The sequence below is a fragment of the Pristis pectinata genome, chromosome 16, assembly GCF_009764475.1.
Source record: "Pristis pectinata isolate sPriPec2 chromosome 16, sPriPec2.1.pri, whole genome shotgun sequence".
Lineage (NCBI taxonomy): Eukaryota > Metazoa > Chordata > Chondrichthyes > Rhinopristiformes > Pristidae > Pristis > Pristis pectinata.
The window spans coordinates 5,881,961-5,895,932 of NC_067420.1; the positions used below are offsets into that span (position 1 = coordinate 5,881,961).

Below are 13,972 nucleotides of genomic sequence, written 5' to 3' on the forward strand. Positions count from 1 at the left end.
GTTGAGAAAATATTTGGATGAGTGGAATCTGAGTCCAGCAGAGGTTTTGATCAACGCATCAACCTCAGAATGGGATCCACTGGGGATTTCAGCACAATGTGTTTCTTGTTTCGTTTGTGATGATTCAACAAGAGTTGTAGGTTGCAACTCTGAGATCCAGCTGATGTTGGTATAGATAGAGACGTGGGCTGGGTAAATAGTGGTGTCATTAGGTGTGTGTCAGACACTCCACTTTCATCTGGATATGTTCACCAGCTTGATCTAACCTGGGTTAAGTTGCTTTTATCTGCAACTTGTATTGTGCTGACCAATTCGGTTTCTAGAAGGGGGCAGGGTCAGCAGGCAGCTGCAACAACTGCCGACCTCTGGAACAAGGAGCATTGAAACTATACCCAGTGCCAGAGGGTATGATCAGACCCGTCCAATCACTGTCAAGTGAAGAAGGGCCGGTGGGAACTGGGATCTTGCAAATAATTGCAAAATACCACCAATAATTCCACGCCTTTCCTATTCAGCCTCCCTGTCCATCAATAAGCATCAGTTTTTGAATTGCTAGCTTCCTTTTGCTTTGGGGTGCATTCAACATATGAGAGAAGGAATGGGGACTGATCCCTCGTTATCGGCAGTTGGTTGCTTCGTAGGGTTAGACAGTAACCCTCGTTCTCTTCTGAATCTGATCCTTGCTTGATTCTCTGGTTGACAATTAGCCCAAAACGTGAAAACCACATGGGATGGAGTGAGGAGGGTGCTAGGCTGCGATTGCGCTAAGTGTAGCTGTGGGTTTTAGTTACTGATGCTTGGCATTGCCTTAGTACCTGTTCTGTGTTACAGATCTTCTACACTTTCACCTTCTGGTTCCTGCTGCGTCAGCACTTGATCGAGAAAGAGGGAGTGAGTAAAAGGACCCAGGGGTCGCTCAGTGAGGTCAGAGTTCAGGGAACAGGTGAGAAAGCTCCTTCCTTCGTCAGTGTAGCCAGATACCAGGCCAGTGGGAGTGTTCGTGATTCCTTTCAGTACTGTTGTATCCTCTTTCCAGTAATAAATGGATGGCGTCTCTCGATGGTGGGGTGCGTACAATAAGCACGGGCAGTAAATCAGTCGTTGTTATCCCTTTAGCAGAGTTAGTCCCATCAGTTCCAACTCGTAACCTTATTAGAATCATAGTGTTATCCAGCAGAGAAAGAGGCCATTCGGCCTACTCTGCCTGCTGTAATTCTGGGAAAGGTCGGACAGTGAGAACCATTGCCCTGTTTGTCACCATCATTCTGAATTTTCTTTTCCTTTTCAAATGTTTCTCCAAATCCCTTTGAAAGATTTATTGAATCTGCTTCCATTACCCTTGCAGGATGCAGAACTCAACAGTGTGAACAACATTGTCTTTTACCGATGACCTTAAACCCATGTTCTACAGTTACCAGTGGAACAGTTCTTCCTTATTCTCTCGAAATGACTCGTGCTTCGCAACACATCCAATAAATTTACTCTGAACCTTCTCTGATATTAGGAGAAAGGTCTCAGCCTTGCTCTTACTGAATGGCATGGACCAGAACTTCTCCTCTAGCGAGGGAGATCCCCAGGTTTCCACCTGCAATGTGTGTGAAATTTTCAATATTGACATGAAGTAAAACTGCTGGCAGCGAAGATGCTATCTTTTGTTTGTCTTTCTGCTTGTGTCTGCAGAAGGTGCACAGAAGGATGGAACACTGATGACAATGATTGGCTGTTTTGTTAAGGGAATGCTGATAAAATACTGGATCTATTTCTGCACAGCCATGTTCTTCATCGTTAGCTTCACCGGTAGAGTCGTGGTCTACAAGATTCTCTACATCAAGCTGTTTCTTTTCTGCGTGGCTTTGTATCAGGTAGGTATATACTCAGCATTTCTGCCTAACAAAGGTGCCAGCTCACTCCAATCACTATGTTGGTCAGATTAGACTTGGGAACTATTCCCAGTCAATAGAACCGAGCACTCAGACCATTCCTGGAACATTCACTGCAACCATTGAGACCAGGGGTTGCTTCTTTGTACTTAACTAGTGCCTGCCCTGATGGGAGATCATAATTGATCCATTCCTATTCCTGTAGAAGTCAATCATCCTCAAAGAATGTTGAGGGAGGAGTTACTGAGTGACCATGAAGGTGTTGGGGAACCAAGGCACAGGCAGTAAACCCAGCCATAGCGGGGAGAAGCTACAAAGTGACATTGAGGGAGAAGTGGATAACGTCAACAGTGATACAGTCAGTCGCATATGGCTTTGGGGATGGGAGGTTTTGGGGATGGGGGGTGGTGAATGGGATGGAGAGGGAGGTGAGGAGGGTTATTGAGGAATGATTCCCACTCAGCTCATCCACTGTAATTTATTCCCTCTTGCATATACAGATACATTATGGCTGGTGGCGCCAGATCCTGAGGTACTTCTGGATCGCTGTTGTGTCTTACTCAATGGTGGTGCTCATCGCTATCTACACATACCAGTTTAAGACGGTCTCTTGGCTCTTTCAGCAGATGATGGGAATGTCTGAGGACAGGTAGAGGACTGTAAGATGTAGGAGCAGAATTAGGCCATTCAGCCCTTCGAGTCTGCTCTGCCATTCGATCGTGGCTGATTTATTTTTCTCTCTCAACCCCATTCTCCTGCCTTCTCCCCATAACCTTTGACACCCTTACTAACCAAGAACCTATCAACCTCCGCTTTAAACATACCCAATGACTTGGCCTCCACAGCCGTCTGTGGCAATGAATTCCACAGATTCACCACCCTCTGGCTAAAGGGATTCCTCCTCATCTCTGTTCTAAAGGGACGTGCTTCTGTCCTGAGGCTGTGCCCTCTGGTCCTAGACTCTCCCACTACTGGAAACATCCTCTCCACATCCACTGTAACCAGGTTTTTCAATATTCGGTAGATTTCAATGAGATCCCTGCTCATCCCTGCTTCTCCAGCGAGTACAGGCCCAGAGCCATCAAATGCTCCTCATACATTAACCCTTCCATCCCCAGGATCATTCTCGTAAACCACCTCTGGACCGTCTCCAATGCCAGCACATCCTTCCTTAGATGTGAAGCCCAAAACTGCTCACAGTACTCCAAATATGGTCTGACCAGCACCTTATAAAGCCTCAGCATTACATCCATGCCTTTATATTCTAGTCCTCTCGACTAATCTCCCACCTTCCGCCTATCTCCCTGTTTCTTACAGGTGCAGTTTATATTGAAGTGGCGCCGCTCAGCATTGTGCAGTCCCCTGTCAGGTCCCCTCTCTCACTTTCCACTCCCAAACTTAAAGAGTAGTTTGAATTTTTCGTTGCAATAGTACCTTTCTTACAGGTGACCTCATCCAGAATACTGCTGCCTACATTATAGCTCAGCCCAGCACCCTTGTGCCTTCTGACTTGCACGGGCTCTTGTTTCTTTCCCCCCTTGGCTTAAAACTCTCGAATCCCCTTGTGCTCTCACCCTCGCTGTATCTGCAAGCTCGTCCAGTCCATGATCTCCACTCCTCCAGCTCTGGTCGTTTGAAAACCTCCGAGCTCCATAACTCCATTATCAGTGGTCGGTTTCAGCTGCTGGGCCCCTTTCTGCTACAATTCCCCAAAAGCTTTTCACCTCTCTCTGCTCTCTTTAAGAGTTAAAATCTACTTCTTTGGCTAACCCTTGGGTCACTTGCTAATTCCTCCTTCTGTGAAACCTTAATGGTCATTGAAGTGCTGTTTTACCAAGTTAAAGGTGCTTTATAAATGTTTGTATCCTGTTGCTGAGAAGCATTCACACCTTAGAGGCCGCAATGAGTGCATCCATTTTACTGCAGCCTCACTGGGTGGAGTTGGGTTGGGTTGTCCACCAGGCAGTGGACCCCCATCCCACCCCACCAAGAGCCCACAGATGCTGGAATCCGGAACAACAGACTACTGCTGGAGGGACTCAACGGGTCGAGCAGCGTCGGTGGGGGGAGGGAAAGGAAAGGGACTGTTGTCACTTCAAGTCGAAACCTGCACCTGGAGCCTAGCATAGCTGGCTGGCTGTTGGTTACGGAGTCCGTCTGATGTTTTATAACACGAGGGTGATCTCACCCAGGACACCCACCAGGATTTGGAGACCTAAATCGACTCCATTCTTCGGCTGGCTCAGGAACGTCTGGATGTTGACTTGGAAAGAACTTGCATTTCTGAAGCACCTTTAGCCTGGCGTTTGCTGCCCGTGAAAGGTTGGAACTGTTGTCGAGAAATGTGCGTCCTGTTCTTCCTTTTTCAGTTTGAGAGACCTAGGGTTGGAGCAGTACGACACCGCCGAGCTGTTTGCCAGTATCCTGCTGCCCTCGGCCTTCCTCCTGGCCTGCATCTTCCAACTTCATTACTTCCATGATCAGTTCCTCAGCCTTACTGATTTGAGGCAGGTCAGCCCCAGCCAAGATAACATCATCTGCAGGTACATCTCCTCAGACCTTCACTTGCGTATTGGTAATTGGTTTATTATTGTCACATGTACCGAGGTACAGTGAAAAGCTTTGTTTTGCATGCCATCCATACAGATCATTCCACAAAAGTACATCGATGTAGTGCAAGGGAAAAGTGATAACAGACTGCAGACTAAAGTGTTACAGTTACAGAGAAAGTGCAGTGCAGGCAGACAATAAGGTGCAAGGCCATAGTGAGGTAGATTGTGAGATCAAGAGTCCATCTTATTGTACTAGGGAACCATTCAATAGTCTTATAACAGTGGGATAGAAGCTGTCCTTGAGTCTAATGGTATGTGCTGTCAGGCTTTTCTATCTTCTGGGTGGGGTCTTTGATTATGTTGGCTGCTTTTCCGAGGCAGCGGGAAGTGCAGACAGAGTTTGTAGAAGGGAGGCTGGTTTCTGTGATGTGCTGAGCTGTGTCCACAACTCTCTGCAGTTTCTTGAGGTCTTGGGCAGAGCAGTTGCCATACAAAGCCGTGATGCATCCAGATAGGATGCTTTCTATGGTGTATCTGTAAAAAATAGGTGAAGGTTAATGGGGACATGCTGAATTTCCTTAGTCTCCTGAGGAAGTAGAGGTACTGGTGAGCTTCCTTGGCCGTGGCGTCTACATGGTTGGACTAGGACAAGCTATTGGTGATGTTTACACCTAGGAACTTGAAGCTCTCAGCCCTGTCCACCTCAGCACCATTGATACAAACAGAGGCACGTGCTCTGCCCCTCTTCCTGGTGTCTCTTTTGTCTTGCTGACATTGAGGGAAAGGTTGTTGTCATGACACCATGTCACTAGGCTCCCTATCTCCTTCTTGTACTCCGTCTCATCGTTACTTGAGATCTGGCCCACTTATAGTGGTGTCATCTGCAAACCTGTAGATTGAGTCAGAGCAGAATCTGGCCACACAGTCGTGAGTGTGTAGGGAATAAAGTAGGGGGCTGAGGATGCAGCCTTATTGGGCATCATTGTTGAGGATAATTATGGCAGAGGTGTTGCTGCCTATCCTTGCTGCATGGGGTTGTTCTGCTGTAAAGAAAAGAGTATTGTTGAATGGCCTGACATTTCTCCACTGTTGGGGTAAGAAGGGGTAAGAACGTTTGCTCGACTTCTACTAAGGCACTTCTTCATTTAGCCCTGCAACAACTGCCAGGGCCTTGTGCTGCTGAAAGTCAGCACGTTGGAGGAAAGATGCACAGCTTGCAATAGTGCTTGCCTACATACTTATTGTGGCAGAGAAGAAGGCCCCATTCGGGCCTTCAAGTCCATGCCAGCCCCCTGCAGGGTGATTCCATCAGTCCCAGTCCCCTTCCCTTGAGGCAGCTGCCCAAGAACAAATAATTCTTGGAAAGATTTAGCGTAACGAACTCCTCTTGTGCAGGGTCCAGAGTTAAAGCAGTCACTAGCATGTGAGAGTCATGCTCAGGGCGCCAAGATTAATCTGATGAAGGCCTTGTGCTGAAAGTTGCAGAGGTCTCCGGAGCTGCCTCAAGCCCCACGGATGGGCCACAAGCTGCTCAACTCTCCTCCAATGTGTTGTCCCATCAGCTGATGGACTCCTCCACTCCAGATGCTGTCTCTGTCAGTGTCTCCCACCCCCTCCCCCCCCCCCCATCTCCAAGGAAATGATCCCAAGATTTTCTTTCAAGATCGTAGATTGCTGGAATGGTGGATTTCCTCTGGAGGATAGTATTCCAAGGAAGTGAATGTTCCCTTGTGCTACAATATGGTCCCCTTCCATCAACTTTCTTTTTGCAGCCATGATCAGGACCTCTGAGAGCTGTGTTGGCTGCCCAGTGCCAGGAATGAGATCAGCCCCTCAGTGGAGCAGGGGGAATAAGATCCAGCTGTTGGAATCTTGTTCCATATTGGAACCAATGACGTGGGGAGAACAATAGATGAGATTCTGCTGACAGACTTCTGAGGATCTAGGGAGCAAACAAGAACACGCAGCCTCAGATCTTGCGACAATTACCAGAGCCGCACAAAGATCGATAGGGGTTTGAATGGATCAGAGAGGAAAATGCAGGCTACAGAGACGTGTGGGAGAAAGGGGTTTTGAGTGTTACACCAGTACTGGGAGAAGGAAAGGCTACCCTCCTGGGGTGATACACCATTTCAATGTTTGAGGGGCTTCCCCACCTCACTCAGCCCCTGCATGTGCGGTAGCAGAAGGAGCCTAGACTGTGGTCCTTCCCCACAGAGCCTTTGCATTGGCTTCACCAAGCTTCAGTGCGTCTGTCGGCACGTACTCCTGCAGCCTGGAATGTGCCAATAAGCAGCATTCCCTTACGGATATCTCACTGTTCAGGCAGACCAAAGAGCACCTTTCACTAAGTTGATGATCTTCCAGAAACACTTGATGTCCATCTGTGCGTGTGTGTGTCCCTGGGAACAGCCCTTAGATCAGAGAGTCCTATGTTATGCAGTTGCTCGGAAAGTCCAGCAGTCTTCTGCTTCACAGTCAAATTGACATGAGTCACAACAAGCACCGTGACTTGAGTTTAAAAATTAATGAATCTATCTTTATTTTACAGTATTAAAGCTGAAGCTAGGAAGCTGAGCAAGAGGTGAGTTCTAATAATATCTTTCCTTCTGTCGTCTCAATTATTTAGAACCATAGAACACTACAGCACAGAAAACAGGCCATTCGGCCCTTCTAGTCTGTGCCGAAACTTTATTCCACTAGTCCCATTGACCTGCACTCAGTCCATAACCCTTCAGACCTCTCCTGTCCATGTATCTATCCAATTTATTCTTAAAACTTAAGAGTGAGCCAGCATTTACCACATCAGGTGGCAGTTCATTCCACACTCCCACCACTCTCTGAGTGAAGAAGTTCCCCCTAATGTTCCCCCAAACCTTTCCCCTTTCACCCTAAAGCCATGTCCTCTCGTACTTATCTCTCCTAATCTAGGTGGAAAGAGCCTACTCGCATTTACTCTGTCTATACCCCTCATAATTTTGTAAACCTCTATCAAATCTCCCCTCATTCTTCTACGCTCCAAGGAATAAAGTCCTAACCTGTTCAATCTTTCCCTGTAACTCAACTCCTGAAGACCCAGCAACATTCTAGTAAATCTCCTCTGCACTCTTTCAATCTTACTGATATCCTTCCTATAGTTAGGTGACCAGAACTGCACACAATACTCAAAATTTGGACTCTCCAATGACTTATACAACCCATCTCCTATACTCAATACTTTGATTGATGAATGCCAGGATGCCAAAAGCCTTCTTTACAACCCTGTCTACCTGTGACGCCACTTTCAGGGAATTATGTCTCTGAACTCCCAGATCCCTCTGTTCCTCCGCACTCCTCAGTGACCTACCATTTACTGTGTGTGTCCTACCTTGATTTGTCCTTCCAAAATGCAACACCTCACACTTGACTGCATTAAATTCCATCTGTCATTTTCTGGCCCATTCTTCCAGTTGGTCCAGATCCCTCTGCAAGCTTTGAAATCCTTCCTCGCTGTCCACAACACCTCCAATCTTAGTGTCATCAGCAAACTTGCTGATCCAATTTACCACATTATCATCTAGATCATCTAGATTTATTCATTGTTACCACCAATTAAATCTTTTACTCTGTTTTATTCCTGAAACATTTTTCATCTGGGGTGAGACCCCTGATCCTTTAGGTCTCGGCCATCGATTGGTGTTCGCACATTCCCATTTGCGTCAGAAGATGCTGTGTATAGATCTCAGTCAAGACACTTCAACACAGAGTCTCAGCTAATACTTCCCAGCAGTACAATGACAGGGGTCATTTTAGGGATCAGATATGGAAACAAGGCCTTATAGGCTGCTGTCTCTACGTGGACTAGATACAGTACTGTCAAACATTGATGCATGCAATGATTCTATAGTTGATTTTTCTTAAGAAATATTAGTACATTAGAAAACTGATCAGTCCATCAACGTCAAGTAAAAGTAATCAAAGCAAGTTTTTCAGAAACATTTCCCCTACTGTCCAACCTGCATTGCTTCTCTTCATAAACTTTATTTTATTAAGCTAGGGGATCTAGCCAGACATCTGTTTGTTGCCCGTCTGTGAAAGCCCTGGAGAAGGTAGTGGTGAGCTGCTGCTTTGAAATGCTGCAGCCCTTGTGATGAAGGTGGTAGAGATTGTAGAGTTGGAAAGTACTGTTCAAAAAGCCCCAGTGGATCTCTCCATTGAATTTTGTAAATAATCCTTACTGTCGTCATGGTACGTTAAGTGATGGAGGGAGTGACTGTTCGGTAGGGAAGTTGATGGGATGCCAGCTGATTCATCATAGAGACATGAAACATGGAAACAGTCCCTTCTGTCTACCTCGTCTACACTGACCACGAAGCACCCTTTAACGTTTGTCTGAGATCACGTCAAATCTCCTGAAGTATTTTTGAAGCTGTGCTCCTCCTGTCAATTGGAAAAATTTCCATCACACTGCAGATGTGCCTTGTAGGTGGGGAAAGGTTTGGGGAGTTGGGAACTGAGTCACTCGTTGCATCTAACTGCCCTTGTTACCACAGGATTTGTATGGAAGGTCTAATTACATTTCTAGTGAGTGGTGACAAACTGTTTTGTTAGTAGTGGGATTTCTCAGCATTGATTATCAAGGATAGGTTGTTTCTTTACCTCCTTGTTGGAGCTGGACATTGCCTGGATGGTGCCCACTGGCCTGTTTCATTATCTGTGGGGGTGCAAACAGAGTTGAACATTGTTCACCAATCACTGCTCAATCAATAGATTTTTGGATATTGAGGGAATCGAGAGATATGGGTTTGGTGCAGGAAAGATGAAAGCCCAGCCATGATACTAAGTGGCTGAGCAGGCATGAGTGGCTGAGTGGTCTGCTCTGCTTCTATTTCTTGTCATACAGCCCAGAAATGTGCCCTTCAGCCCAAATGGTCCAAGTCAAACTAGATTCCCATCTAAGCTAGTCCCATTTGCCTGGGTTTGGTTCGTGTCCCTCTAAACCTTTCCTATCCATGTATCTGTCCAAGTACCTTTTAGATGTTGTTAATGTGTCTGCCTCAACCACTTCCTCTGGCAGCTCGTTCCGAACACGGGCCACCCTCTGGGTGAAAAAGTTGCCCCTCGGGTTCCTATAAAATCTCTCCCCTCTCACCTTAAACCTATGCCCTCAACCCTGGGGGTGGAGGGGGGTAACTATGCGCATTCACCCTATCTATGCCCCTCATAGTTTTATACACCTTGTTCTCCTACACTCCAATGGAAAAAAAGTCCCAAGCTGCTCAACCTCTCTCCATGACTCACTACCTTGAGTCCTGGCAACATTGTAAATCTCCTCTTCACTCTTTCCAGCTTAATGGCATTTCTCCTATAGCAGGGTGACCAAAACTGAGCACAACGTTCCAAATGCAGCCAAATTGTACAAACGAATACAATGTCTTGTACAATGTGTTCCTATGTTCCGATCTTAAAACAGCTGAAAATGACACTGCTCTGGAGAATTCCTCTATCGATGTTCTATAACTAGGATGATTAACCTCTAACAGCCACAACCATCTTCCTCTTTGCAAGATGCGACTCCAGCCAGAGGAGATCTTTCCCCTTAATAGCTTGCTTGGCTATTTTTGAAGGCAATTAACTGAGCTGGATTCTCAAACTGAGTAGCCAAGTTTAGGATAGTATTCTTTAACATTAATAAATGCATGAATATCCATCAGAAGCTAGTTCTGAAGATAGTTTTTTTTTATTCAGTTATGAGATGTAGACATTATTAGCACAGCCAGCATTATTCTCTATTCCTTATTGACCATGAGAAGGCAATGGTCAGCCATCTTCATAATCGCTGTGTTGTGAACATATTCCCATAATTCTGTGAGTCACTTATATCCAGGGATTTTACCCAGGGGCAATCAAGGAATGGTGATATTTGTTCAAGTCAGGATCCTTAGCAACTTGGAGGCGAGTGTGAAAGTGGCAGTGTTCCAATGGGTCTCCTTCCTCTGTCCTTCTGGTTGGTGGATATCACGGTATGGATAGTGTCAAAGAAGCCTTGGTGAGTCGCTGTGGAACACCATGTTTGGTAGGTTCCAATCCAAATGTCATCCAGTTTGACCAATACTTAAACAGATGATAACCAGAATAAAGAATGCATGGCCTTATCAATGAGCAAATTCTCTTCATTTTTATTGGAATCCAACTGCATAATGAGTTGCTTTGTTTTGCAAGGTTGAATGATAAACACAGTGAAAGCATTAGGAGCAAGAGTGACGCCTTGGAGAAGCTCAGCTTTGAAGACGAGAAGCCAAGTTTGGAGGTGGAGGATGAGCCAGATATAAAAGGTAACCCTAGACCTCCCATTACTGGCCAGTGTGACCCGGACTTTGAATTTAGGCTCGTGTGGATTTCCACCTTCTCTCCCGTTCATTGCGACAAGGTACCAAAGGATTCTGATGTGTTCAAGAACAACGAGAGAGGAGGGCAGTCAACTTGAACATTTAAATTGGGCTGCTTCTAACCATAATTTACATAACACTTCATGTAAGTGTATACATACATCTTAACATCCACAGTAAACCACCGACAATATGGCACTCTTGGCCTTTAGATGGTGCCGGACTTTCTGGGCTATTGGACATTACTCCTATTAATAGCTAAACACACATTTCAAAAAACAAACTGCTGGAGGAACTCAGTGGGGCGAGCGCAGTTTGTGGCCGAAAAAGGAATTGCCAGCCTTTCGGGTTGAGACCGTAGTTGAGATAGTAGTAACGAGAAGAGGGCATGTCCTGGATGGTGAGGGTCCTTAGTGATTGATGCTGCTTTCTTGAGGCACTTCCTCATGAAGATGTCCTCAATGATGGGGAGGGTTGTACCTGTGATGGAGCTGGCTGAGTCTATAACCCTATGCAGCCTCTTGCGATCCTGTGCATTGGAGGCTTCATACCAGGCTATGATGCAAACAGTCAGGATGCTCTCCACCGTACATCTGTAGAAATTTGCAAGAGTGGTGACATACCAAATCTCCTCAAACTCCTAACGAAGTGAAGCCACTGGCATGCCTTCTTTGTGATTGCATTAACGTGTTGATCCCAGGATAGATCCACTGAGATATTGACGCCCAGGAACTTGAAGCTGTTCACCCTTTCCACCACTAACCACTCAACAAGGATTTCTGTGTGTGCTCCCGACTTCCCCTTCCTAATGTCCACAATCAGTTCCTTTGTCTTGCTGATGTTGAGAGCTAGGTTGTTGTTGCAACACCACTCAACAAGCCCATCTATCTCACTCCTGTAAGCCGCCTCATTGCCATCTGAGATTCTGCCAACAACAGTGGCATCATCGGTGAATTTATAGATGGTGTTTGAGCTGTGCTTAGCCACAGTCATGAGCATAGAGAGTGTAGTGAGCTAAGCATGCATCCTTAAGGTGCGCCTGTGTTGATAGTCAGCGAAGTGGAGATGTTATTATTGATCCACACTGATTGTAGTCTCCCTATGAGGAAGTCGAGGATCCAGTTTCAGAGGGAAGTAGAGAGGTCCAGGTTTTGAAGCTTGATTGTTAGTACTAAGGGAATGATGGTGTTGAACACCAAGCTGTAATTGATAAACAGTAGCCTGACGTATGTGTTGCGGTTGTCTAGGAGCTCTGAATAGGTCCAAATGCTCCCTGCAATACTCTCGTATTATGTCGAGTACGTTATTTCACATGCGTCAAGCACTTGAGGGATGAAAATGTGTCTCAGTGCTCTGAATCAGGAAGGGGGGGGTGGGGGAGAAAGGGAACTGCATGTATAGTGCTAAAGAAGGACACTAAAGTGAACAGTGAAATTGGGTTCTAGAAACACAAATTCCATCACCTAGTTTAACATTTGTATAATAGATACCCAATAAAATTTTATCATAAGACCAATCACTGAAAGGAATTTGAAACTTATTTCCCAGTTTCATAAAGGTTGCAAATTTTCGCTGATCTTCCAAATGTATCATGATGACATATGGAGTTGCTGAAACATGCATTATATTGCCCAACAGTGAGTAATACCTATCTGGGTACCACTTCCTGAGAACTTCAATTATACACCCATGGCTCGCGTGGTGCAGGCCATTCATGGAGGGAGAAGGCTTCCTGGTGACTGTGAATTCCACAGCATTGATATTCAAGAGGACCAGTATGAGTAGATCTAAGGCCCATGTAACCACCTGAAGGTAGACTCCCTTGCTGTAGGTTCCCACCTGACCCCTACCACCATACTCTAGTCTAATTGCAACTCTTACTCACACTACAGCATTGTTGCTTCACCCCTAACTGCCCCTGTCCATTGGTCACAGCCCTGTCCCTTACCACCACCAACCAATCATAGCTGTCCTCCACTACCCGATCTCAAACACAAACCCCCGATTACCATCCTTCTTACTGACCGCAATCTATGACTCAACTGCCTCTGTCCACTTGCTCTGTTCGGTAGCGAGCAAACGAAAGACATCTCTGTGGATTGCGCTGGAGAGACTGCAGAGGAGATTCACTTGGATGTTGCTGGATTGGAGGGCTTTAGTTATGGGAAGAGTTTGGATCGGGTGGGCTTGTTTTCTAGTGAAGGAAGCTAAGGGGTGACCTGATAGTCAAAGTATTTTTCCTATGGTAAGGGTATCAAAACCAAGAGGACATGGGTTTAAAGTGAGAGGAAGGAGTTTTAAAGGGGAGTTGAGGGGAAGTATTTTTTTTGTACAGGTGAGTGGTTCATGTCTGGAACTCACTGCCAGAGGCGGTGGTGGAAGCCAACACAATCACTATGCTTAAGAGGCATTTCGACAGACTCCTAAACAGGCAAGGCAGAGAAGGATACGGTCCTAATGTGAGCAAATGGGATCACTGTAGGTGAGCAAAAACGTCGGCATGGACGTGGTGGGCTGAAGGGCCTGTTTCTCTAATGTATGACTCTGTCTCTATGACTCTGCATGTCAGACATACAAGGCGTGTTGCGCTGCGCAGTATGTCCTGAACCTTGTTCCGTTTGAATTTTTCAGTAGCAGGTTCTGGCACAAAATGTGCATTGACCCAGCAAAGGCCACTGGGTTAACGGGCCTTTACCCACGTGGAGAAATGTCTTGGCCAGTGCTACGTGAGAGGTGGGATTAAAGAGCTTCTGAGTAGGCCATAGCGATTGGGGCATTCTGGTCAATGGTGAGAGGGATTGGACTGTGGAATATGCCGAGAAGAAAGGATTTAGGACAAGATGAGAATAGATGGAAACTTATGGGACTCATTCCAAACTTATGGGACTCATCTCCTGATGCAACCCCTATTTCCAAAGGTTCTTGTTATTGTTAAATGAAGATCTAAATGCCCTTCTCTTTCTTCTCTCCAAATATGTCTTTGCCTCCGCGTGTACCTCAGCTGAGCTGGGGAGGGGTGTGATAAGGAGCACTTGTAGAAGGCAACATAAGAGGTTAGTGAGGCTGTTAAAGATGCAACAGTGGAGGGTGTACGTGGTAAATTGTTTTTTTTTATTATCATATACCGAGGTACAGTGAAAAACTTTGTTTTGCATGTCATCCATACAGATCA

General features: G+C 46.0%; 1 protein-coding gene across 1 annotated transcript in view; it reads left to right on the top strand.

Moving 5' to 3' along the window:
* The window catches only part of si:dkey-11f4.7 (piezo-type mechanosensitive ion channel component 2), a 162,460-nt gene that overhangs the window by 48,965 nt on the left and 99,523 nt on the right, over positions 1 to 13,972 (top strand). Inside the window, 6 exon segments of the mRNA XM_052031661.1 lie at positions 832 to 943; positions 1,681 to 1,862; positions 2,381 to 2,529; positions 4,250 to 4,423; positions 6,984 to 7,016; positions 10,634 to 10,746. Coding sequence (XP_051887621.1) covers positions 832 to 943; positions 1,681 to 1,862; positions 2,381 to 2,529; positions 4,250 to 4,423; positions 6,984 to 7,016; positions 10,634 to 10,746 — 763 coding nt within the window.